Genomic DNA, 27763 nt, shown 5'->3' with positions numbered 1-27763 from the left:
CATGTGCTTCCATTTTATATGTATCTCTTTTAAACAAAATGCAGTTTGATTTTTTTCAGTCTTTTTATTTTATTTGAAGCATTTCATTTACTTTTAATACAATTGCTAATATAATTTTGTTTCTATTATCTTGTTTATGCCATTTGATTTACCTGATTTTTTTTCTCCCATTCTGTAGATTGCCTTGTCATTTTATTGGTTGTTTCCTTTGCTGTGAAGAAGCTGTTGACTTTGATGTAGTCTCATTTGTTTATTTTTGCTTTTGTTTCCTGTGCTTTTGGCAGCCTATCCAAAAAAATCATTGCCAAAACTAATATCAGGGAGTTTTTTTCCCTATGTTTACTTTTAGGAATTTTATTGTTTCATGTCTTACATTTAAGTCGTTAGTCCATTTGAATTAATTTTTGTGTATGGTGTAAGATAAGAGTTCAGTTTTATTTTTTGTGCATGTGGATATCCAATATTTCCAGTACCATTTATTGAAGAGACTATCCTTTTCCCATTGTGTATTTTTGGTACCCTTGTCAAAGATTAGTTGACCTTGTATGTGTGGTTTTATTTCTGGACTTTCTGTTCTGTTCTGTGGATCTGTGTGTCTGTTTTTATGCTATTACCATACTGTTTTGATTACTATAGTTTTGTATTAATAATATACTTTGAAATAAGGAATTGTGATACCTCTAGCTGTGAAAAATGCCATTGGAATTTGGATGGGGATTGCATTGAGTAGATTGCATTGGGTAGTATGGACATTTTAAAAATCATAATTCTTCCAGTCCTTGAACACAGGTATCTTTTCACTTATTTGTGTCTTCTTGAATTTCTTTCATCAGTGTTTTATAGTTGTTAGTGTATAAATAATTCACCTTCTTGATTAAATTTATTCTTACATGTTTTATTCTTTTTGATGCTGTTGTAAGTTAGATTTTTTTTAATTTCATTTTTTGATAGTTCATTGTAAGTGTATAGACATGTTTGTTGATTTTTGTATTCTGCAACTTTACTGAAAGCATTTATTAGTTCTAGCAGTTTTTTGGTGCTCATTTATAGTTATAAATATTTAGAACATCCCTGTGTGGCTGAAAGATTATTATGATGATTTTTGGTTTTGAAAATTGAGGTCCACATTGTTGAACTGACCAGTCTGAAGTCTACTGCTAGCAAGTGGCAAAAGATAGATCTTACTAACTTTAAATGTTTTTTTCTCTTAAACTATGTTCTCTCTCTTCTGAAATCAGAAGATTAAGTGTGGAATCTGAATGGGCCCAGTGGTGAGAGTGGGAATGAGATAATTGGATGATCTTAATACCTTAAGTGACAGCCAGGCAGCTCCACCTCTACGGTGGATACAAACTTGTAGCATATACCAGATTTCTAAGTTAATGGGCAAAGAGTCCTGTATCTTAGTGCTAGAGGCATACTGCTGGGTTTATTCTGTTGAATGCTCCCTTTATGACTATTTTGCAGATCATCCTAATTCTTTTAGCACACACTCTTTTCAGGCAAGAGTATAATACATCTGTTAGATCTGCACTTTCTTAGCTGTGATCACAGCTTATGCATGTTTTTTAAAAGTTTTGGAGTTGGAGTTAGGAGATTTAAGTCGTAGTCAGGTGAGTTTCTGGCACCATCTGGGCATTACCACTTTGATCAAGTTACTAAACATCTTAGTTTTAATGTTGGTTAAATTAACAATTTGAATCTAGCAATCTTCTAATGCAGAGGTCAGCAAACCTTTTCAGTAAAGGGATACATAGTAAATATTTTAGACTTTGCAGGCTAAAAGGCAAAATGTAGGATATTATGTAGATACCTTAATAAGTAAGAGAAAAAACTCTTGTTACACCCTACCTCATTTGCTTGGGGTAAGTCATCCCACATGGTGGGCATGCTTTGTGCTCTGTTGTCATCAGTTCAGACATTCTTGGAATAAAGCAAGAAGGGGCCTGGTGGGCAGAACAGGCAGGGTGGCCACCATGGTCATTTTCACTCTGTCACAGTGACACCCAGGTTCCCGTGCACCCTTCTTTCCTCCCAGAGAACCTAGCTGCCTCAACAAATTTCAGAGGATTGCTAGTATGCAGATCACATTCTGTGATCCCCCAGAAACAAAACAAAAAACTGGAAAAACTCTGTAAGTTGGAAATAAAGGAGGACTTCCAAAATAGCAGGAGAGCCGAAAAAGAAATCAAAATGGACATTCGAATTAAAAGGACTATATAACTACTTACAAGGTAGTAAAAGTAAAAAGAGATAAGAAAATATAATTACAACAAAAGGTAAGAAAGGAATGAGAAAAAGGAAAGGAGGGACAAATAGGTCAATATAACAGTAGAAAGAAAAAGTTTAGAAAATCATTAGATATATTAAAAACAAATGGAGTCTATGGTCCTAATGAAAGGTAAAAGTTGTCAGACTGACTATAAAAACAAAATCCCACTATATGTTATTTACATGAGAACTGTTTTAAATTGTGAAAACATGAACCTTGAAAGTAGAATCATGAAAAGTAACAGAAAAAGGCAGCGCACATAAAGGAATGCTAATATAGCTATATTAAGGTTAGAAAAAAATACATTGTAAGCTAAGACATTACTGGAGAATAAAAGGGTTATTATAATGAAAAGGTTTGTCAACAAAACGTAATTTTAAATCTGAATGTACATTACCTAGTAACATAGCTTAAAAACTACAAGGCAGAAAGATTCTATGATAACAAAAGAATTTTAATACCTCTCAGTTTTGATCAGGCAGATTTTAAAAATGGTGTATATAAGATTTAACAATACAAATAATGTCTTTGTTACATATGTGTCTTGTGTAATAGACATATATGTAACAAAGCAATAGACATGTAACAAAGAACATAACATTTGCAAAATACATATTCTTTTCAATGCACAGAATATTTATAAAAGATATTTCAAGGTGTAACCTAATTATTGATACTGAATTAGAAATTAAAGTCTTAGCCTTTTGAATGCAGAGCTTTGTATTTTGATGTATTAATATAAATTGCTTTTCTAGTTGAAATATTTCTTATTTACTGAATATAGGATTTTCTCTACATAAGATACTCTATATGAGATATTTATTATCTGTTCACCCTTTAATTTGTTAGTAAAGTAATAGACTAAATACTGCATGATAATTTTCCCTTTAAAATGGTAATGGGAAATGTAATATAGTAAGATGATCATGTTTTCTTGAATTCTTGCTAAGCCAGTAGATCTGGAATATGGAGAAAGTTACTTATATCTATAAAAAAAAGTATAATAATGTCCACCTTGTGGACATGAGGGTAATGAGGAATAACATGAGATAATGTGTATAGAGTACTTAATACCAAGCAAATTACTACTGCTGTTAGTGTTTTTATTATTCATAGGATGTTTACTTAGCATTTGTAAAGTATTAGTCTCAAATTAAGTGAGCATTTTAATTCCTAAGACATATGATTAGGTATTACAGATAGTTTAACTTAAAACTCATATTCATATTGCCACTGAGCAGTTACAGGTAACTAAGTCTCCAAATTTTATCTTACTGCCATTGCTGACTCTTTTTCCTGCTGGCTTATGGGAGACAAAAATAAGAAATTAGTAGAAGACAATGGGCGCTCAAAGAATTTCAGCTCTTGGATCAGCTTCCTTTCTTAGATTTCAGAGAACTTAATGTTTTAGTTGGCCATATGAATGTTAAGTGATTTTGTACTTTGATTTTGACCTATCAAAATACACTTTTGCTTTTACTAATAATCCTTCTGGTGTTTTCCTGAGTACACGATCAGCAATAAGTTTTAAAGCAATGGTTGGGTGCGGGGGCTCACGCCTCTAATCCCAACTCTTCGGGAGGCTAGGCAGGTGCATCACTTGAGCCCAGGAGCTCAAGAGCAGCCTGGACAACATGGCAAAACCCCATGTCTACAAAAAATACAAAAAATTAGCTGGGTGTGATGGCATGTGCCTATAGTACCAGCTACTCAGGAGGCTGCTGTGGGAGGATCACCTGAGTCTGGGGAGGTTGAGGCTGCAGTGAGCCATGATTGCGCCACTGCAATCCAGCATGGATAATGGAGTGAGACCCTGCCTCAGAAAAAAAAAAAAAGAAAGAAAAGAAGGAAAGAAAGTTTTAAACCAAGACTAAGCCCAGGTCTGAAGGATGTATTTCTTATCTCTCATCTAACCAGCTACCTAACTCTTAAAAAGACCTAAATCCATATTATTGTTTTATACCCAAAGGAGTATAGATTTTATATTCTGAGTTATTTAGATAGAAATTCTGTAAAAGTTTTAGAGGAGGAATGTGCTTTATTTGCAGCTTTTAAAGGTTTAGCGGTCATGTGTCTGAGTCACTAATGAAACAAAGCTGTCTCTAGTGGAATTCTTAGGGACTGATTGTTTGAATCAGTTGTTGAGCTAGGAATCTTGGTTGGGCTGAGTGCAGTGACTCACACCAGTAATCCCAGTGAAACAGGAAAAGTTCCCTTGTCCCCCTTACAGGGGTAGTGGCTTGCTTCTTCAGTGTCCCGCTGGTCAAACCTCTAATGGGAGCACGCAGACGGGCAGGTTGTGAGGCTCCAACCTCACGGCCGCATCTAGGGATGAATGCTTACAGCTCCTGAAGCCGCAGTGGGCGTGTTACAGTGTGCTCTTTTAGTTTTGCCATCTATAGGTGGCTTGTGTTAGCTCAATTAGACCCTCTGCCTTATTGGAAGGAGAGAGGGCTTTCTGTATCCTGAGTTCTTGCCTTGCTGTACCGAAAAATCCGATCAAATGTGGGCTTGGAAAATGAGTGCAAGGTTTTATTGAATAGTGGAAGTAGCTCTCAGCAGATGGATGGGGAGCCCGAAGGAGGATGGAGTGGGAAGGTGGTTTTCCCCTGAAGTCTAGCCGCTCTTGGCCAAACTCTGTGTTGTCCCACCGTAGGTGGCCTGCTGGCATCTGCTGGTGTCTGCCACTATGTTGCTCTCGATGTCCAGCCACTTGCGTGTTCTTCTGCCAGTGTATTCCTCTTAACGTCCAGCCGCTTCTATCTCTACCTGCTAGGGTCTCGGGGTTTTTATAGGCACAGGATGGGGGCATGGTGGCCAGGGTGGTATTGGAAAATGTAACATTTAGGCACAAAAACTGAAATGCCAGCCCTTACCTAGGTCTGTGGGCTCAGACTTGGGGCGGAGCACTAGCCAGGGACCACGCCCTTCTCTGCCCAGCACTTCCCTGCCCCCCTCCTGTATCACCGACCCTCTGGGAGTCCAAGGCAGGAGAATCACAAAGTGAGGAGTTCAGGACCAGCCTGGACAACACAGTGAGACCCTGTCTCTACAAAACAATAAAAAATTGTTTTTTTTTTTTGTAGGCACATTTAAAAAATGTGCCTGTAGTCCCAGCCACTTGGGAAGACTGAGTTGAGAGGACCACTTGAGCCCAAGAATTTGAAACTCCAATGAACTGTGATCAAGCCATGCCACTCTAGCCTGGGTAACAGAACGAGACCATATCTCTAAGAAAAAAAAAAAAAAAAAAACTAGGACTCTGACAACTAGTCTTGGTTGTCAGACTGGAAAACATATGTACAAATTTGTATTTACAGATTGCACAGTAGTCATTTTCTTTGCAGACGTTTTTTGTGATTCAGTTATGTATCTTTATCAGACTATAAGATGTTTCAGAAACAAAAGTATTACATAATCTTATTAAAACAGTTTCTTATAAAGATGTTCTCTTTTAGATTACCTCTCTAGTGACCCTTCAGCTGTTAACCCTGGTTGGCCATGACGATCAGCTTGATGGACCAAAATACAAATGCACAGTGTCTCTAGACTTCATCAGAGCTATTGCAAGGTAAAATGTCTTGAATTATGTAATGATATACTAAATATAAAAATTAGTGTTTTCCAAATGTGAAGTCATTAGTCATGACATTTAAACATGAAAAAATCATCTATTTAAGTGCCAAGAATGAATAAGCTGTACGATAGAATGAACCTTCTCAAATTTACAAATGACGTAAAACTGGGAGAAATAGCTAATATGTTAGAGGACAAAAATCAAGATTCTGAAAAACCTTAATAGGCTGGAATAAATGATCCCATAGTGGCAAGGTAAGATTTAATGGACAGTTGGCTACAGAAAACTCTCTTGTATTGAAATAAGATGGGAGAGAGCTGGCTTAAGTCCTAAATTTTTTAGCTGACTACAAGGCTTTAAAAATCCTGACTTAGGTAACACTGATAGAAATATAGTGTCTAGGTCAGGGGACATAATCATTCTACTGTGTGTTGTCACAGGCAGATCAAATCTAGTGTGCTGTGCTGTGTTTAGAGTTTTCAGAGAGACAAATGGGTACATGCTGAAGGGGCATGAGGAGAGTGGTAGAATGAGGAATTGTGTCACATCCCTGACTGAAGGACAGAGTGTGAGAGAAAAGCCTTAGGAAGGACATGTGAACTGTCTTAAGTATTTCAGGGGCTGTCGTGCAAAATGAATGAAGCTAATTCTGAGTAATTCTAGAGTGTTAGAAGTTCTGGGGAAGAAAGTACATTTGTCAAAATGAAAGCTGTCTAAAAATACAAGTTTCCTTACAAAGAGGTGTTCTTAGTGTTATGGAAAATGTTCAAACCATTTATATGAATAAGTGACTTCATCATACGGTTGCAGCTGGATAACAATCTGTCAGGACTGTAATGGAAGAGGTGATGAGTGTGTAGACTGGCAGAGTGAACAGGGCAATCCATAGACAGTGTGTTCCTAATCTTTTTCAATATGAAGATTCCATTTTAGCACCCTTTAAAAATTAGTCATGAAAGTATTTACATATATTTCAAAATTAACAGTATTTAGGCATGAGACATTATTTTGTTCAGCCTAAAACAGTGTTTGATATCAGTATAGATTTGCAAATCTCCTCTGATGATTAATTTTACAGCTTCTTGAGGTTCTGAAGTCCATAGGTTGGCAGCTTCTCCCTGAAGTCTCTTCTGAATTCAGAATGCTCTGAAAAATAAATAAATAATAAATTATTGAATGAATGGCCAGGTGTAGTGGCTCACACCTGTAATCCCAACAGTTTGGGTGGCTGAGGTGGGAGGATTGCTTGAGGCCAGAAATTCAAGATGAGCCTGGGCAACGTAGTGAGACCCCCGTCTCTATAAAAAATGTTTTTAAGTTCTGTGATAATATGATGCAGGTATTTACCACATTTTTGTGGCATATAGGCTGTAAAACATGAATTCAAGGGTTTTAATGTTTCATTTTAATAAAACCAGGCAAACTTTTACGCAGAGAAAATTGAGCAGAAACTTATTTTTTAGTGTGTTAAGTATGATCACAAAGCAATTACTTCCTTTAAAAAAACAATTATATTGGAACTTCTATATCTAAGAGCCTCTATCCAAGGCATAAATTTGGAGTGAAGCCTGTTCATTTCAGGGATTTTATTACTCTGAATGTGTTAGGTTGTGCCCCAGTATAATCATGTGCAAAACAGAAGTTTGTGGGTTCCTAATATAGTGAATCTCCATTGAATCCGACTTAATTTGACGTTACTTAGTGCAGAGCATCACAGTGATGGATGTTAAACACATCCAGAGACATGCACTTTCATTTACCACCTCAGAAGGAAGCAAGAACTTTAGACCTGGAATCTTGACATAGAACTTGGGGGCTCTGTAACTTTCTTTTGTTTTCTTTACTGTTCCCTACTTCCCATGGGCAATATCCATAGAATAAGCACCCGCTCCTCCCCACACCTGCCCTCTTCCATTCTCTCATCCCTGTGTTTTGTACTTCTTTTCTGCTGACTTTACTTTTCATTCTTTCCCTCCCTCCCATGTGCCTTAGGAATTATCATTCTCCTAATAGTCTTCCTTATTGCCTTAGCTAAAACCTGATTCCTTCTTTGGGATGCTGCTTCCCCTGGACTTACCTCTGGTTGTAGCTATGGATTTTCTCAAACCCTAATCCCTCAGGGTTGGAGGTCATTTCGGTGCCATCCTTCTTGTTGCCACTTCCAGACTGTTACTGCCCCCAACTTCTTATAAAAATGTGGACTTCCTTGAGACTCATGCAATCTGGCTCTATTTCCCTGTTCTCCTTAAGACTGATTTTTGTCTCTTCAGCCATTCCACCTCATGTATTGAGTTAATAGGGCACCTGGTATCCAGACTTCTTTTCCACCTAAATTTTTTTTTTTTTTTTTTTTTTTGAGATGGAGTGTCTTGCTCTGTCGCCCAGGCTGGAGTACAGTAATGCGATCTTGGCTCACTGCAACCTCTGCCTCCCGGGTTCACGCGATTCTCCTGCTTCAGCCTCCTGTGTGGCTGGGATCACAGGCACACACCACCATGCCTGGCTAATTTTTAGCAGAGACAGAGTTTCACTATGTTGGCCAGGCTGGTCTTGAACTCCTGACCTCAAGTTGATCTGCCTGCATCGGCCTCCCAAAGGCCTGGGATTACAGGCGTGAGCCACCGCGCCCAGCCTCCACCTAAATTCTTGACTCTGTTTAAACCCCACATTCTAATGCCTGAGTTCATTCTGTTCAGTCTTCACTCTGTTTCACAGAACAAGGTTGAAGCCATCAATTGAGAATTGAGCTACCTGTGTTAGTGTCCATCTTCTCTTTCTTTCCTTTTTCAGCAGGATGGGGTTCCTCTTCCTAAGATAGATTCTTCTACCTATGCTCTGAATTCCATCTCCTCCACTTTCCCAGAACCTTTGTTAGTCTTGGCTGTTTGTCCTCTTCAGTGGCACCTGACACTGTTGGCTACTCTGTCTTTCTTAAAACTCTCTTCTCTTAGACATGATTCCACAGTATTCTGGTTTTCCTCTTTTTTCTTTGGTTGTTTTTACTAACAAAGGCTGTCTTTACCATCTGACCTTTAAATATAACTGTTCCTTTAGGCTTGGCCCTAGGCTCTTTTCTCATATTACATTTTTTTCCCTAGGCAACTTGAGCCAAACCTGTGACTTCAACAATCATCTGTGTATTAATAATGCCCCTATTTTTAAAGACCAGACCTATTTTTTATAATATTCTTGACCTTTATTGCTGTTTCCCAGCTATATTAATACATTTCCAAAACTGAACTTAGGAATTCTAACCTCTGCTTCAACCCACCAACAAAAAGTGAAATATCTGGCTTTCCTCCAGTGTTTCTTATTTCAGTGATAAGCACTGCAGTCTGCTGTGTTGCCCAGGCCTGAAATTTGAGTCCTTCTTGACATCTCTCTCTCCCCCACTCCTAATATTTAACCATTAGTCCTATTGAGCTTACAAAGCCCCTCTTATTTGTCTCAATTTCATTCACTTGTTATCATGATACTTTTACCACTCTAGATCAAGCCACCATCATCTCTTCTCTAACAGTCTAATTGATCTTCTGTCTGCTCTTATCCTCTTATAATTTATTATCCATGCTGTAGCCAGAATGATTTTATAAAAATTTAATGTCACCCTGCTCATTAAAAATATTCAGTAGTTTCCCATAGCTCTTGGGATAAATAACAGAATCTTTTAAATAACTAACAAGGCCCAAATGATCTGGCCCCTACCTGTGCCTAGCCCCATCTAGCACATACACCTTCTTTCCTCGGTATCTGCACTTTAACCACTTTTTTCCATTTTTTATATTCACCATTCTGCTTCCCATGCTTGTATATACAGCATTTTCCAGCTTCTTTTCTCCTTCACCCGGCTAACTGCTACATAACCTTTAGATTTCAGTTTAAATGTCTGCTCCTTAAAGACGCCTTCTCACAAATACCACAGCCACCATCATTACCCCCCCATACCACACACACACACGATTTGGAAGTTCCCATTTTGTTCTTCATTATATGTAACAAGTTTTACTTAAGTAATTGAGTAATTAGAGTTCATCTTTCTTTCTAGAATATAAGCTCATAAGCTCAAAGCAGACTGTGTTTATGTCTGTCACTGCCTTATCCTCAAACCTAGCACAGTGCTTTAAACTTAGTATGTGCTAAATAAATATTGTATGTTTTCCTATAGTGATTAGCAGTAAAAATTCAGATGAAGGGGAACCATATGAATTTGTTTTTGGGGACAGCAAGAAGGGAGCTCAGAGATAGTCTCATTCCAAATCAAGGCTTGATGGGAGAGGAAGTCCCAAGGATAGTTACCAAAGAAAAGGAAGGCTGGCCTCATTCCAGACACCTGTGGCAGAGAACAAATGAGATAATAGGGATCACAGGATATAACCTAAATGTCTAAAATGGCAGTCAATCAATAGCATCATGTATTTTTATACAGTTATTGAAAATCACACTTTTGAAGGATAGTAACTTGGGAAAATAACTCATGATGTAAGCTTAAGTGCATATAACAGTTCATACAAAGTTGCGTATACAAGAAAACTAGGAAACTGTAAGGGACAGGAGTAATGGTCAAAAGTCAGTTGTCACCAAGAAATCAAGCAGAATCCTCTGATTTACTGATAAAGCAGTCATTTGTAGCTTTATCCAGAACACTTTCAGTGGTATGATGAAGTAGAAGTCATATTGTAGTATTTATGAGAAAGTAGATGTAGCAAAGAGAGATAATGTTTTTCATTCGTTTATTTAACATTTATTGTGTTGCCCATTTTAAACAAAACACTGTGGTAGGCTTTGGGGAGATACAGCAACAAGTATAACATAGCTATATCCTATTCTTATTAGCCTGTATTCTAGGATTCATTTATTTACTTATTTATTTGCTATAAAGGAGAGAGAGGATTTTTTTTCTTTTTTGTTTTTCTTTTTTTTTTTTTTTTTGAGACAGAGTCTCACTCTGTCACCCAGGCTGGAGTGCAGTGGCACGATCTCGGCTCACTGCAACCTCTTTCTCCAAGGTTCAAGTGATTCTCCTGCTTCAGCCTCCCGAGTAGCTGGGATTACAGGCGTGTGCCACAACACCCAAATAATTTCTGTATTTTTAGTAGAGATGGGGTTTTGCCATGTTGGCCAGGCTTGTCTCAAACCCCTGACCTCAGGTGATCCACCCACCTCGGCCTCCCAAAGTGCTAGGTTTACAGGCATCAGCCACTGTGTCTGGCCAAGAGAGAGGATTATAACCGCTAAAGGGGTTGTGTGGTTGAGAGAGGGTTATTATTTATTTTTTAAAGATTTGAGCATATTTAAATGCTGATAGGAAAGAACAGATAGAGAAGGAGAGTTAATGATACAAAAGGGAGAAAGATTAATTTAAAGCACACAATTACTGAAATGTTATATAAGCATGGGGTTTAGAATTTGAGTTGCAAGAGCTGTAGATGAGAGAGCGGAATCCTCTTGCGTTATAACAAGAGAAAAAGATGGATTCTGATGGAGCTGAATTTGGAGGTTTGGTGGCAAAAAGTTGAGGGAGTTCTGATCTGATGACTTCCATTTTCTCTGAGAAGGAGGAGACAAAATTGAGACTAAGGGCAGAAATAGTAGCAGTTTAGAGAAATCTGGAACATTTGAAATAGCTGCCATGGGGAATGGAAGAAACTGTTGAAAGGAAAGCAGTTTGTTGGGAGTGTTGAGGTTTTTGACCTTGAATTTACAATGGCACCAATCTGTGAGACTTGTGATCTTCTCCAACACCAATCCATGTGCTAGAGACTGGGACAGCAAAGAATTATAATCGAAATCACATCGTACTGGGGTTTTGCCAGGTAAGTTCAGTGGATTCCAGCAAGTAACCACTTGACCTGATGAATCATGGAGTCTTAAGCTAGGACGGGCAGAAAGGAAGTAAAGCCAGTCGGGGGCTAATAATTCAGTGCCTAGCACATAGATACTCAGTTAATGTTTGTAGATCAGGAAAAAATGAAGCCATTTGTGAACTGATTGTCCCAATATGTTCCAGATAGCAAAAAAGGGAGAAATTGGGGATCATAAGGTAGAATGTCTGAATTTCTTTCTTTAGAAGTAGAGCATTTCTGAGTGTGATTATGAGAGTGGAAAAAGTTATTGAAGGTAAGAAAGAGAAATATATAGTGAAGTCACTAGGCTGACACAGGTCTTGGGTTGGAAAGGAAGACTGAACTGTATGCTAAATTACTCAGTGACTAAGGGATGGCGACAGAGAGGATGGGGATGGTGAGCAGAATGGTCTTAATCTCAGAGTAGCAGAGCTTTTTGCACAGGACACCAGCCCCACCTGACAGAACTGTCCGGGGGTACAGTAGAGAGTTAAACATTCATTGGAAGGAGCTGAAGAAAAGACTATGTCCTTTGAGGGGAGCCTAGTTTCAGTTAAGCCTGGAAGGGGAAAATAACCATTCCTTGAAGAGATAGAGGATATAGAGACTACAGTGGAAAGGTTTGGACAGAGAAGCTGTAGGAAGCTGATTCTAGAAAGGGAACATAGAATTTGGAGATAGAGTATGGGAGAAGGCAGATAACAGATGACTGAGAAGCTTACTAAATATTGTTCTTGGATTGTTCTTAATGTGAATGGTAGTTACACATTTTCAATTGTTTTTCTTCCACAGTCAGTGGGAAGACACTATAAGATAAATAGAGGTTACAACTGAAAGTTGTATGGTTGCAAGTTGTCAGAAAAAAAAAAATTAAAAAAATCTCAAACTGCCCACAAAAGTAAAAGGAAACAAAATAGTATCCTAAAAGAAAGAAAAAGTATTTTAATGAATCAACAAAATGAAATAAAAGGATAAAGGCAAAATTAAATCCTTAAATATATGCCATAAAATTAACTTGTATTAACGTATTCTAAATTCTGATTTAAGAATTACTCCTAGGAAAATTGCCACCACACTATTCGTGTTTACTGTATTTCTTTCCAGCTGGTTACTTTAGAAAATAATTCATTTATGTTCTGTGGGAGAATCTCCCATAGTATATTGAAAGTTATCCCAAAGTTTAAAATTATACTTACGTGACTCTAATATGCATCTGTGACCATGGAAAGCCAGGGAACATCCATGCAAATTACACAATTCTCTTGTAAGTTATACCTTTCTTTAAAGAGGATTGTTTGTCTGCAAGTACTTTAAAGCACAAAATTATCTTTTGGATGTGTGGCATAGTTTTTTATGTTGCCCCTGTGATTATTCTAACAAATTCTGCCATGTCTTAAAATAATATGTGTGAGATCAATTGGCAAGTTACCTATTTATATTGGGGGTGGAGGAATGGTAGAGATAGTGATACATCTTGGGAAGTAAATGTTTCTTAAAGGAATGATTTTATATGCAATTCCTGATTGATTTTTTTAAATCTAAAACTCTTACTATGATTCAGTTTGCATGAATACTTACCACTGACAAAGTACAGAAAGGGAATATAGTGAAAGTTTTATGAACATTTAAGTTGCTTAGTGTTTTTAAGTCACTCCATTCATTCTATTAAGTCTGTTCTGTTATTTATTTATTGTACAAACTATTCTAATGCTATAGTAACAAACAGATTTCTCAAAAAATAGAGAAGTCCTACAGACATCACAATATTTTCATGTATTTGTGCTCTTCTAGTACTAGTCCATTAGACAAACATTCCTCTGCAGCCGTCACAACTTATTTGCAATTATTTCTTCTCCCTTTCTCCCTTAATATTGCTGGTATATCTTCATATTGATCATTTTGTATGGCTGTATAATATTTCATCAAATAATGTATTGTAATTTATGGATTCTCCTAGTTTTGGAATTTAAGTTGTTTTAATCTTACCTGCTTCAAAAATTTTGTTTTCACCCAAGTCCAGAAAAAAAAAAAAAATTAGCAACACAACATTAAGTCCATTTTACCATATTACTTTAGGTTTATAACCTAAGACCCAAAGTCATTGTGGAGAAATGTGCCTGGAGAGATGTACAAATACCACTTGCCTTTTTTGTCCGTGGTTAAAAGTAGTCTATAGGTGGGAACTGAACAATGAGAACACATGGACACAGGAAGGGGAACATCACACTCTGGGGACTGTTGTGGGGTGGGGGGAGGGGGGAGGGATAGCATTAGGAGATATACGTAATGCTAAATGACAAGTTAGTGGGTGCAGCACACCAGCATGGCACATGTATACATATGTAACTAACCTGCACATTGTGCACATGTACCCTAAAACTTAAAGTATAATAATAATAAAATGAAGTTTAAAAAAAAAAGTAGTCTATTATATCCGTTTCCTTTCTATGGTCCTCTAAATAAGATCTTTTCAATCAGTATCACGATTTTTTAAAAATCATGTGTTGGCCGGGCACGGTGGCTTACGCCTGTGATCCCAGCACTTTGGGAGGCCAAGGCGGGCAGATCACCTGAGGTCAGGAGTTCGAGACCAGCCTGGCCAGCATGGTGAAACTCCATCTCTACTAAAACTACAAAAATTAGCCAGGCGTGTTGGCACATGCCTGTACCTCCAGTTACTTGAGAGGCTGAGGCAGGAGAATTGCTTGAACCGGGGAGGTGGAGGTTGCAGTGAGCCGAGATCATGCTATTGCACTCCAGCCTGGGCGACAGAGCAAGACTCCATCTCAAAAACAAACAAAAAGAATCATGTGTCAAAAGTACTTTGGTGCCCATAAATTTGGGTGTTTCTAGAGTTGAGTGAAAAAAAATATATAAAATAACTTTATGATTTAATAACCATACTTTTTGCGTCTTTATGCAAAATATTTTTTTAAACTATTTTTAGTTCTGCAGTATTGTTTTGGCAGTTTTATACCATTTGGAAAGGCTTAGTATTCTTCAGAGGCACTGTTACAATGAAACAAGTTATTCTTCAGTCCGACATTAGGTACCACAATAGCCATAGCATCTCTTTTTAGCTATTTTTAAATGTGTTTTCATAAGCAGTATCTATAGTTCCCCATTCCACATTTTAAAAAATATTTGATATGTCAGTCATTTGCTTAGAAACTTTTTTAGAAAGTATATTGCAAAATGATAGAAACATTAATTGATGATGGTTTAATAAATAAGAGCATGCAATTAGTGAATCTTTAAAAGGCTGTTCTCACATGGATGATTATTTTTGCAGAATTGAATACTTAAGGCTTTAATTTTATACTTATTGCTAGATCATTATATCCAATTATTTTGACCATTTATTCAAATAATAAACCTCCAAGTCTGAATATTTATAGTGAAGAATGAGTTTTGTGAAAGGAGAATAATTATATGTCTCTCTCTCTGCTATTTTATTCTGCCTGCCATCAGAGTACAAAAATATACATTCACATCGTCTGTTTGTTGTATCGTATTCTTGGATCATACAGATTTAGTTACAATACACACACAGGTCAGCCAGCGTTAAAAGACTGAAAAGAATGAAAACTACAAATGAGGACAGATGAGCTATGCATTATGTAATGACAAAACAGGTGTCTTGGAAGATAAACAATGTTCAGAAGCAAAGAAGATTTAAATACTTTTGAATCTCTAATTACTTTATTCTGGTTATTAGACAAAGCAAATAGCTTTCAAATGAAGTCTAAACTTTCTGTAGTACAATTGAAGTACAGAATGTTGAATAGCTCTAGCTTCGTTTACTTTTTTTTAGAAAGACAAACTTTGTGCATGGCAAAAAAAAAAAAAAAAAAACTTAAAATATTGTGTTCCTAATAACATTTTAAAGAATTAATGTCAGTCCTATCAGGGTGCATTTGATAGCACTATAGGATTTTTAGCATTAGTCGTGAATTATTTTGCATGTGCTTTCCAGAATCATACAAAGCTGAGCAGTCTAGGGGTGAGAATGCTAACATATTATCTGTTTTTGTTTTTAGGACGGTGAACTTTGACATAATAAAATACTTGTATGATTTCTTGTGAAAACAAGCTTCAAAGCCATATGGACACTGTGACAATGACTAAGCCAAGCTGTGTTCATCCAACTACTTAGCTGGCCAAGGAGAGGAGTTCTTTGGCTCTATTGGATTTGTCCAAACAGGTGCTGGCCCAGCGTGGAATCTGATGAAAATATTCTGATTGGTCTGGGTGGATGTGAGCAGAAGACTATTTACCAGGGACCCTGGAGTATTTGGAAGCAACGTGTTAATTATAAACAGCAGGGTTTGAGCACAATCTGTTCTACTCTTAATGATGTTATCTTAACACTGAAATTGCCTGAAACCCATTTACTTAGGACTACATTTTGCTCTGTGAACTATCCCCTGCGCTTTGAACGTGCCAGCAGCCCTTGTTTATATGCCCATTCTTTTCACTTCCTCTCCACAGGAGCCTCTGCAGTCGCTTGCCAAAGCAGATTTTCCTAAGGCCACTGTTTTAAAAGATCATAGTTGCAAAATATAATAAATACAAGTTCTTTTTAAAATCCAAGCTTGTGTGTATTTATCTTTTCACTTGCTTTTCTCAAAAGGCAAGGTAGTTTGATCAGAAACAGACCAACTTTCCCTCTTTCAGCCTACTTGATAACTATGGTATGCTTGTATAAGGTTTATCTGGTCACTTTCTTAAAATTAGCTACCCAACCCAGTTTTTTTTTTTTTTTATCAGTATCATGGTTTTATTTTCTTTCTTTCTCTTTTTTAAAATCACTGGCATTTAAGAGTTCCACAATAATTTTTTTTCCTGTTATATCACTTGTGAACTTTGGTTTTGATTTTCTTGTCCATATTTTTGAAGAAATTTTCTTTTAGCATTTGAATGCTTGAAAATTATTTTAAGCAGACTTAAAGTTCTTAATTATAGAACCTAGTGTAAATTTCAGTGGCATTTTATTTCTTCATTTTTTTTGAAGAAAAATTCTCACAATAGGCACTTTTAGTGTAACTATCTGGTTCAAAGAAAGCAAGTAATTATCTACTATTTAGAGGTAATGAGTTAGGGAGAAAAGGAATGGAATTCCTTTCGCCTCCCTACATAAATAAGACAGACTTTCTTGCCTGAAGATGGACATCCACAGCAAGTGATAGAGCATCCCCACTGTAAGTCTCTTGTCCCACAGAAAATGAAGTTTGTGTTTCACAAGATGTTTGGAGATGCCAGGGTCAGGGAAAAGCCATGCGTAGTGTGGATTCTGGCTTAGTTTCCAGTGTGTAGAAATCCATGTCATCAAGCTGTAGAAAACAATTTGGGTAGCTGATTGAAGGAAGAGCAACACCGCCTAGGATAGCTTTCAGCCCCTCATATTTGTTATGCGGATGCATGTCTGCTGTGCAGCCTGTCACGGATAAGCGGAACCAGTCTGTATTTTGAGGGAAGAACTCTGGGATATCAGGAGGGGAGAAATTATCAAATAGGAAACTGGAGAGAAGGATGGAAAGGAGGTGAAGTTTCCTATAAGTGACTGTCCATGCATCCTCACAGCTGGTCACCTGTCTCCTGCCCAGTGCATTTCCTCTCCTGTACTACCCCACCTTGTTACCAGCCCCAGATGTGGCTTCCCGGCATAACACTGTAACCAGATTTTCCCTGCCCCTGACTGGGTCATCAGAACTTTCCTGTTTTGTAATTTACTTTCTAATGGCTTGCTAAATGACTCAGCAGCTAATTTGATTAATTTATTTAGATGAATACTAACAGAGCTTAATATGGATGTTGGCATTTTAACAAGGGTCATCTGCAAGTGGAATTCTCTAATTGGAAGATATGAATCTCCAATTACAGAAGGGAATCCAATAATGAGAATTATGCTGGCCGGCGGGCCAGAAATTTCTGTTAAGAGGAGGCACTTAAATTATACTCAGCATCTACTCTACCTAGGTGTAAAAGTAATTTAGGTGGTAGCAGAAGAAAGTTACTAAGCTGTAGGTTTTTAGACTATACATAGGTGGTCCTCCATTTTACAAATGTCTTCTTTCAATTACCGTGAGCCAGGTATACATAGGTGGAGACCTTACTCCCTCTTCCCTCTAACTTTCAAGTCATTTTCAAGCCCATTTCAAGCTTTTGTTGATGCAGCAATTCCTTTCAGCAACTCTGGAAGAGATTCTGATCTACCAAGCCTCATCTCATTAGTCATAAAGGGGTCAAAGTCTTGATACCAAGATAGCAGTTGAGACTCCAGGCTCTGGAATCCTTGGATCAAATACCAGCTGTATTGCTACTGGCTGTCTGGCCTTAGGCAAGTTATTTAATGTGTCTATGTGACTTTCTCACCTGTACAGTGGAAAGTAGAATTTACTTCATAGCATTTTTACAGGATTAAATAAATTAATATATCTAAGGCAGTAGTTCTCAACTAGGGAAATTTTGCCTACCAGCAAACGTAGTAATTTCTGGAGACATTTTTGGTTGTCACAACTGGGTGTGGGGAAGGGTAAAGGCCAGGGATGCTGCTAAATACAGTAGTCCCCGCTTATCCATGATATTGCTTTCCTTGAGTTCAGTTACTGTCTGTCATCCTCGGACTATGGTCTGAAAATATTAAATGGAAAATACCAGAAATAAACAGCTCATAAGTTTTAAACTGCATGCTTTTCTGAGTAGTATGACGAACTCTCATGCTGTCCCGCCTAGGATGTGAATCATCCCTTTGCCCAGCCTGTCCATGCTGTCCATACTACCCACTGGTGAGTTGCTTAGTAGTTGTCTAGGTTATCAGATTGACTCTTGCAGTATCTCAGGGCTTGCATTCAAGTAACTCTTATTTTACTTAATAATGGCCCCAAAGTGCAAGAGTAGTAATGCTGGCAATTTGGATATGTTAAAGAGAAGCTGTAAAGTGCTTCCTTTAAGTGAAAAGGTGTAAGTTCTCAATAAGGAAAGAAAAACATCATATGCTGAAGTTGCTAAGAATGTGGTAAGAATGCATCTTCTGTCTGTGAAATTGTAAAGAAGAAAAAAAATTCATGCTAGTTTTGCTGTTGTACCTCAAACTGCAAGAGTTGTGGCCACAGTGCATGATAAGTGCTTAGTTAAGATGGAAAAGGCAGAAGATGTGAACCGAAATGTGTTCAAATTATGGTAATCAGGTTCAGGACTGTTAGAGGGTATAGCCATCCACTGGAGGTCTTGGAACTTATTGCCCCTCTGGATAAAGGGGGACTACTGTATACTAAAATTAATATCCTATAACAGAATAATCTGACCCTCAAATGTCACTTGTGCAGAGGTTGAGAAACCCTGATCTAAGTAAGGTACCTGGCACAAAGTAATTGTTCAATAAAGCTATTATTATCCTGAAATGTGTCTTTGTGGGCTGGAAAGGAGGTAAATGAGGGAATGCGACATTCTTACTAGAAAGAGGCACATCCCTTTTTTACTGTAATCTTACCTCATACCTAGAAAAATTATTTCTTGTTTAAATTTTGGAGTTACTCAAATGGAAACAATACCTTGGATTTTAATTTTTAAAATTGAAGTGTTATCTACTGGGTTCCAATCTGTACACAGATTTCATTACTTATTTTTCAATATCCTGTGGGATAGGTCAAAATTATAGCTGAGAATTATCAAATCAGAGAGCAGGTGACTGAGGACTTACATTTTTTTCCCTCAAGGTGTACTGGCTGAACAATTAGTGGTATACCTCCAACAGATTTAGTTAACCAACAACTGATTAATGTAATTAAGATGGTCTGGAGCATGAAAAACTCAGACTGTAAGAAGCCCACTCAGTCTCTCCAAAGTATGCATCACTCTGCTTGTACATTCCAAAGAAAAGTCAGGGACCAAGTCCAGGAATGATGCATCTCCTATCACATTAAGTACTCAATAAGTATCAAAAATAGCAGATGAAATTCAGAAACTGTCTCATGTGTAATAGTGTCTTCCATTGCTACCTGAATTCTCACACTATTGCGTACTATAATTGTTTGCATTTTGTGCCTTTAGCCATAGGCAGAGGCTTGGATGGGAGTTAATTTGACCAGAGGTTGATATTATTCAGCTTCATTTCCTACATTTAGAAAGCTTCATCTACTACAAAGTGTGGCTGCCTATCATGTGAATAGTTTAGATAATTTCGCATATAATTTCACTCTGCTATCACACTTTGCTTTCAAAAATGCTTAGTAGAGCTCAACAAAATCTTTCCTATAAAGATAACAACATTTCACTCAAGTTTGTCATTAAATGCCCTGAATACACAGTTAATGTTCATTTTCCAGCAGTGGCACACATTCATGAGACACAGTATGAGAAGTAGAAATTTGGTAGAGCAGAGAAAATTATAATCAATTCATTCATAACTGCATGTTGATGCACAGTAATGATGGGAATTTTAGAAAGCATTCAACTGTTCGAGTAAATAGTCGTAGCTTTGGCATGATGGAAAGAGCCTGGGTTTTAGAGGATTGGAGATTTGCTTGGGTTTTAGATAAACTGTAATCCATTTCATTTTTCTTTCAAGGAGTTGAGGGTTCGATTTAATGGCGGTTTCCCTAAAAGTGTTAAATTCAACAGATTCTAAATACTAGTTATGTGCCAGGCATTGTGTTAGGTGAATGGGATACATGAGTTATACAGAATGAGAGAGTTTCTGGCCTGGATAATAGGTACTACCAGCATTGGTAGAGTCATTCTCTGAAATAGAAAATCTTGGGGGAGGACTAGGCCTGTAGGGGTGGAGAAGATTATGAGTTCAGTTGCCATTAAAGTGCTTGTGAGAAATCCAAGTGGAAATGTGAAACAGGTAGTTGGATCTAGATTGGAGATCAGAGTTGCTGCAAGTATAAATGTAGGCATCATGAGGATAGAGATGGTTATTTGGTGATTTAGAGGTCTTAATCCTTAAAGTAGTATCCATCACATGGTGAGGGAGAAACCATGTTGAAGTGAGTTTAGGAAAATATATAGAAAGTGATCATCACCATTGTTTGTCAAGAACTACAAGTTGTATTTTTTTTTCAAATAACAGTTCTCCACTGTTCGTATAACCCTGATTCTCTTCAGCAAGTGAAGTGGCAGTAAGAGACATGGCTAGATCTAATTTAGTATCTAGCTCAGGAAGGAAAAATCAAACCCTCTTAGAGTCTTAATTCTATGGAGAATGTTAGATCACATGGGCTTTCTATGTGCTCTCTCTACTTCCTCATGGCATGGTGACTAGGTTCTAACGCCAGCATCCCAAGAGAAACAGCAGATGCTGCATGGCCTTTTCTAACCTAGCCTCAGAAGTCACATAGCATCACTTTTGCACCATTCTGTTTGTTGAGGCAGGGATAAAGGCCTGCCTATACTTAAAAGGAAGGGAATTAGACCCACTTGATATTAAAGAACTTGGAGACAGGCTTTAAATCACCACACAGAACATAGTAGCTGAAAATAATACTATGGGATGCAGATGGAATATATTTTATGTCATCTCAAAATTTGAATTGGTATGGCAGAGACTGCTTATTGTCCATGCCTATGCTTCCCCCCAAGTATCTTGCCTATCTGCTTCCAAAACACGGGAACTCTGACTGCAAGAAGGCCAATGTGATCAGAACACAGGAAACAAGGGTAATTGTGGTAGTAGATGGGATCAGAAGTGATGGGGGGCCAGGTGGTGTGTGGCCTTACAGGTCATTGAAAGACTTTGGTTCTTATTCTGTGTGAGTTAAGAAGCACTGGATACAAAATCAATGTGCAAAAATCACAAGCATTCTTATACACCAATAACAGACAAACAGAGAGCCAAATCATGAGTGAACTCCCATTCACAATTGCTTCAGAGAGAATAAAATACCTAGGAATACAACTTAAAAGGGATGTGAAGGACCTCTTCAAGGAGAACTACAAACCACTGCTCAATGAAATAAAAGAGGATACAAACAAATGGAAGAACATTCCATGCTCTTGGGTAGGAAGAATCAATATCGTGAAAATGGCCATACTGCCCAAGGTAATTTATAGATTCAATGCCATCCCCATCAAGCTACCAATGACTTTCTTCACAGAATTGGAAAAAACTACTTTAAAGTTCATACAGAACCAAAAAAGAGCCCGCATTGCCAAGTCAATCCTAAGCCAAAAGAACAAAGGCATCACACTATCTGGCTTCAAACTATACTACAAGGCTACAATAACCAAAACAGCATGGTACTGGTACCAAAACAGAGATATAGACCAATGGAACAGAACAGAGCCCTCAGAAATAATGCCGCATATCTATAACCATCTGATCTTTGACAAACCTGAGAAAAACAAGCAATGGGGAAAGGATTCCCTATTTAATAAATGGTGCTGGGAAAACTGGCTAGCCATATGCAGAAAGCTGAAACTGGATCCCTTCCTTACACCTTATACAAAAATTAATTCAAGATGGATTAAAGACTTAAATGTTAGACCTAAAACCATAAAAACCCTAGGAGAAAACCTAGGCAATACCATTCAGGACATAGGCATGGGCAAGGACTTCATGTCTAAAACACCAAAAGCAACGGCAACAAAAGCCAAAATTGACAAATGGGATCTAATTAAACTAAAGAGCTTCTGCACAGCAAAAGAAACTACCATCAGAGTAAACAGGCAACCTACAAAATGGGAGAAAATTTTCGCAACCTACTCATCTGACAAAGGGCTAATATCCAGAATCTACAATGAACTCAAACAAATTTACAAGAAAAAAACAACCCCATCGAAAAGTGGGCGAAGGATATGAACAGACACTTCTCAAAAGAAGACATTTATGCAGCCAAAAGACACATGAAAAAATGCTCATCATCACTGGCCATCAGAGAAATGCAAATCAAAACCACAATGAGATACCATCTCACACCAGTTAGAATGGCGATCATTAAAAAGTCAGGAAACAACAGGTGCTGGAGAGGATGTGGAGAAATAGGAACACTTTTACACTTGGTGGGACTGTAAACTAGTTCAACCATTGTGGAAGTCAGTGTGGCGATTCCTCAGGGATCTAGAACTAGAAATACCATTTGACCTAGCCATCCCATTACTGGGTATATACCCAAAGGATTATAAATCATGCCGCTATAAAGACACATGCACACGTATGTTTATAGCGGCACTATTCACAATAGCAAAGACTTGGAACCAACCTAAGTGTCCAACAATGATAGACTGGATTAAGAAAATGTGGCACATATACACCATGGAATACTATGCAGCCAGAAAAAATGATGAGTTCATGTCCTTTGTAGGGACATGGATGAAACTGGAAACCATCATTCTCAGCAAACTATTGCAAGGACAAAAAACCAAACACTGCATGTTCTCACTCATAGGTGGGAATTGAACAATGAGAACACATGGACACAGGAAGGGGAACATCACACTCTGGGGACTGTTGTGGGGTCAGGGGAGGGGGGAGGGATAGCATTTGGAGATATACCTAATGCTAAATGACGAGTTAATGGGTGCAGCACACCAACATGGCACATGTATACATATGTAACAAACCTGCACGTTGTGCACATGTACCCTAAAACTTAAAGTATAATAATTAAAAAAAAGCACTGGAGATATTTAAGCAGAGGGGGTCACATCATCTGGCTTAGATTTTGAAAAGGATTACTGAATACTATATTGAGAATAGGCTATAGGGAGTCAAAGGAGAAAGCAGGAAGATCAGCTAGGAGGCTATTAAAATAATGCAGGTGAGAAATAATGGCTCAGATAAGGGTGTTAGCAGTGCAGGGGGTGAGAAGTTGTCAGATTCTGGATATAATTTGAAAGAAACTTCTATAGGACCTACTAATTAATTGAATATCAGTTGTGAAAGAAGAAAGTCAAGGATGACTTTGGGGTTTTTAACCTGATCATCTGGAAGGGTGGGGTTGACCCTAGTCGAGATGAAGACTGGAGGAACAATTTGAGGGGTAAGAGGGATAGAATCAGGGCTTTGGGTATGGGCACAGCAAGTCAGAGATTTCTATTAGGTATCTGCTATGGTTTGAATGTTTGTGTCCTTCAAAAATTCTTATGTTGAAACTTAATCACCAATATGATAGTGTTACATGAAGGTGGGGCCTTTAGGGGGTGATTAGGTCATGAAGCCTCTGCCCTCATGAATGGATTAGTGCCCTTGTAAAAGAAGTGTGAGGGAGCTCTGCACTCCTTTTTGCCTTTCCGCTTCCTGTGCCATGTAAGGATACAACATTCATCCCTTTTGCTGTTTTGCCCTTCTGACCTTCTACCACGTGAGGAAATAGTGTTCCTTCCCTGCAGTGGACACAGCAAGGCGTCATCTTGGAAGCAGAGAGCAGCCCTCATCAGGCATTAGATCTGCTAGTGCCCTGATCTTGGACTTCCAAGTCTCCAGAACTGTAAGAAATAAATTTCTATTATTTATAAATTACCCAGTCTCAGGTATTTTGTTATAGCACCATGAATGCGCTAACACAGTATCTAAATGGAGATACTCAAGGAGGCAGTTAGATAAGTCGAGTTCAGGGTAGAAGCCCAGGCTGGAGATATAAACTTGAGGGTTGTCAGTAGCTAAATGGAAATGTATAAGGGAAATGTGTGTATATATATATATGGCTGGCTCCTCTGGGTTAGAAACCTCCACCTATTTACTGGAAAAAGCTGAGCGCCTGCACAAGTGCACTCAGCTCCTCTAGAAAGGGTACCCCCGCCCCCGGGGAGTCGCTTCTAAATTGTAAGGACTTTTTGTTAGTCTTTTCTATGAAGAAGTAGGATTTATGATGCAATTGAAGTTTTTTTTTAAATACTAAAATTTCAAATACCAAGTTACTGACTTGTATTACTAAAATTTCAAAAGACAGCCAGGCGTGGTGGCTCACGCCTATAATCTCAACACTTTGGGAGGCCAATGGGGGCAAATCACCTGAGGTCAGGAGTTCGAGACCAGCCTGGCCAACCTGGTGAAACCCCTCTCTACTAAAAATACAAAAAAATTAGCTGGGTGTGGTGCCATGCACCTGTAATCTCAGCTACTCGGGAGTCTGAGGCAGGAGAATCACTTGAACCTGAGAGGCAGAGGTTGCAGTGAGCTAAGATTGCACAACTGTACTCCAACTTGGGTGACAGAGTGAGAGTCCATCTCAAAAAAAGAAAAAATAAAATTTCAAATGGCTCTTGCAATATTAAGATAAAGCAAAATGGCAGGAGAGAAGTGGGTGGGTCACAGATTTAGTTATATCAATATATACATGCCCAGCCCAGACAAAATGTCTTCACAATACTTCACTTGCAGATTAAATGTGCTAATTAAATTCCAAAAGCTTATTGTTTTAAAGTGGTTCTTATTACCAAGCATTGACTTTATCATTTCTGAAGTATAAAAAATATGCTGAATTTATCCATTAAGTGTAAAGGTTCCCTCTAATTAGATCTAAGTATAGAATATTTGGTTATTAGTTCTTAACATTTTTTTTCCTGAAAATATCTATATTTTGTGAGATTTTGCCATAATCATGATGAATTCATCATAGATCACACTCAGCAGAGTATGTGCTTCAAGTTATGGCTCCAGATGTTGGACTGATTTGCACTGATTCTCTTTCTTCATGCCCACTGTGATCAATGACATTCAGGAGGCTGAACAGAGTGAGACTGACAGGCCTATCTAATGATTAATACAATAAAATCAAATGGCTAGAAATCTAAGGCAAGATGGATGACTGGAAATCAAAGAAAGATAGGATATGAGCATTTACTTACCTGGGGCAGCACTGGGTGTCATATATTCTGGTAAGAATTTAGCTAAAATTGTTTGGTAGATTTGGATAACTACCAAATATTTGGAAATTAGACAATACGCTTCTAAATAGCCCATTGACCAAAGAGATTGCTTCAAGAAAAATTTAAAAGTACTTTGAACTAAATGAAAATGAAAATGGAACATATTAAAATTTGTGAGAAGCTACTAAACCAATGCTTAGTGGGAAGTTTATAATATTAAATGCAAATATTAAGAAAAGAGAAAAGTCTAAACTCAAGTTTCTCCCTTAAGAACTAGAGAAAGATGAGCAAAATAAATTCAAAACAAGTAGGAGGAAGGAAATAACATTCAAGTAGAAATTAATGAAATTAAAACAAAAAGAAAATCAATAAAACCAAAAACTGGGTATTCAAAAAGATCAATAAAATTGATAAATCTCTAGTCAGGCTAACCAAGAAAAAAAGACACAAATTACCAGTATCAGGGATAATAGAAAGGGCATAACCACTGACCCCACAGACACTAAAAGGATAAAAGGGAAGATTACAGACAATTCTATACTCATAAATTTGAAAATTTAAGTGAAAAGAACCAATTCCTTATCAGGCACAAAAAGCACAAACCATATAAAAAACTGATAAGTTGTTCTTCATCAAAATTATATTTTTTTCTTCTTCAAAAGATGCTGTTAAAAGACAAGCCACAGACTGGAACAACATGTTGACAAAATACATAGGTCTGGTATCCAGAATATGTAAAGAACTCACACAATTCAATAATAATAACCCATTAAATTTTTGAGAAAATATTTCTACAGATACCTTATCAAAGAAGATATAAAGATGGCAGATAAACACATGAAAAATACTCAACATCATTAATCAATATGAAAATGCAAATTAAAACCACAGTGAGATACCATTGCATACCTATTAGAATGGCTAAAGAAAGGAAACAAACAACAAACTGACAATATCAAGTTCTGACAAGGATGCAGAGCAACTAGAACTCTCTGAATGTTGATGTCGGCAGAGATGCCAAATGGCACAGCCATTTTAGAGAAGAGTTGACCAGTTTCTTAAAAAGTTGAACATACAACTTACCATACAACTCAGCAATTCTACTTTAAGGATTATTTAAGAGAGATCAAAACAAAATGAAACAAAAACTGCACTTCAATGTTTATAGTGTTTTTAAACCATAATAGCAAAAATCTGGAAATGACCCATCAGCCGGTAAACAGAAACTGTGGGACATTCATACAATGGAATATTACTAAGCAAAAAAAGAACAAACTACCAATACATGGATAAAACTAAAATGCATTATGCTAAGTGTAAAAAAGCCAGATTTGTGCTGTATTATTCCATTTTGTGACACTTTGGAAAAGGCAAAGCTACAGGATAGAACACAGATCAGTTGTTGCCAAGTCCTAGGGATGGAAGATTGGATTGCAGAGTCACTAGGGAACTTTTTTGTGGGGATTGAGATGTTCTGTATCTTAACTGTGGTGGAAATTAAGTGACTGTGCATTTGTCAAAATTCAAAGAACTGTGCATCTGAAACAGATGAATTGTATTGTATGTAAATTTTTTCTCATACAACTAGATTTTTAAAGCAAGAGCAAACAATATGATATGCTGATTCCAAGGAACACCGTTTAAATATAAAGGCACAGATAAACAGAAAGTGAAATGTTGGAAAGAGATAGATCACGGAAACACTAACCAAATAAAAAGATAGTCTGGCTTTACTAATATCAAAGTAGACTTGCTTTAAGCCAAGCAATGAAAAAGGGACACAACCTAATGAATAAGGAAGGTAATTCTAAATCTACAATAATTGTTTGTGTTTGTAGTATCCTCTCAACAAGTAATAAAACAAGCACAAGCACGCACGCACATGCGTGTGTGCAAACACAGACACACACACACACACTCTCACACAAATCAGTAAATGTACAAAAGATTTAAACAACACATAACCTGACCTAACTGAAGCTTATAGGACATTATATTCAACACATAACCAACACATAACCTGACCTAACTAAAGTTTGTAGGACATTATATTCAACAGTTGCAGAATGCACACTCCTTTCAAGTGCACAGGGAATATTGACCAAAAGAACACAGTAAGTCTCACAAATTTTAAAGTATTGAAATCATATGATGTATATTCTCTGCCTGCTGCAGGATTAAACTAGGAAGCAATAATAGATAACTAGCAACCCCCAGTTGTGTAATCAAAACCTTCTAAGTAATCTATAGGTCAAAAAA

General features: G+C 37.5%; 1 protein-coding gene across 2 annotated transcripts in view; it reads left to right on the top strand.

Annotated features, from left to right (window-relative positions):
* Positions 1–16285, top strand: part of ORC5 (origin recognition complex subunit 5) — an 81395-nt gene extending 65110 nt beyond the window's left edge. For both annotated transcript variants that reach the window (XM_004045996.5, XM_055392557.2), the window contains 2 exons: positions 5731–5843; positions 15733–16285. In XM_004045996.5, coding sequence (XP_004046044.3) covers positions 5731–5843; positions 15733–15778 — 159 coding nt within the window. In that variant the 3' untranslated portion in view covers positions 15779–16285. The remainder of the gene's footprint in view (positions 1–5730; positions 5844–15732) is intronic.
* The last annotated feature ends 11478 nt before the right edge of the window (positions 16286–27763 follow it).

This window comes from Gorilla gorilla, chromosome 6 (assembly GCF_029281585.2).
Source record: "Gorilla gorilla gorilla isolate KB3781 chromosome 6, NHGRI_mGorGor1-v2.1_pri, whole genome shotgun sequence".
Lineage (NCBI taxonomy): Eukaryota > Metazoa > Chordata > Mammalia > Primates > Hominidae > Gorilla > Gorilla gorilla.
This window is presented reverse-complemented; position numbering and strand designations above follow the sequence as displayed.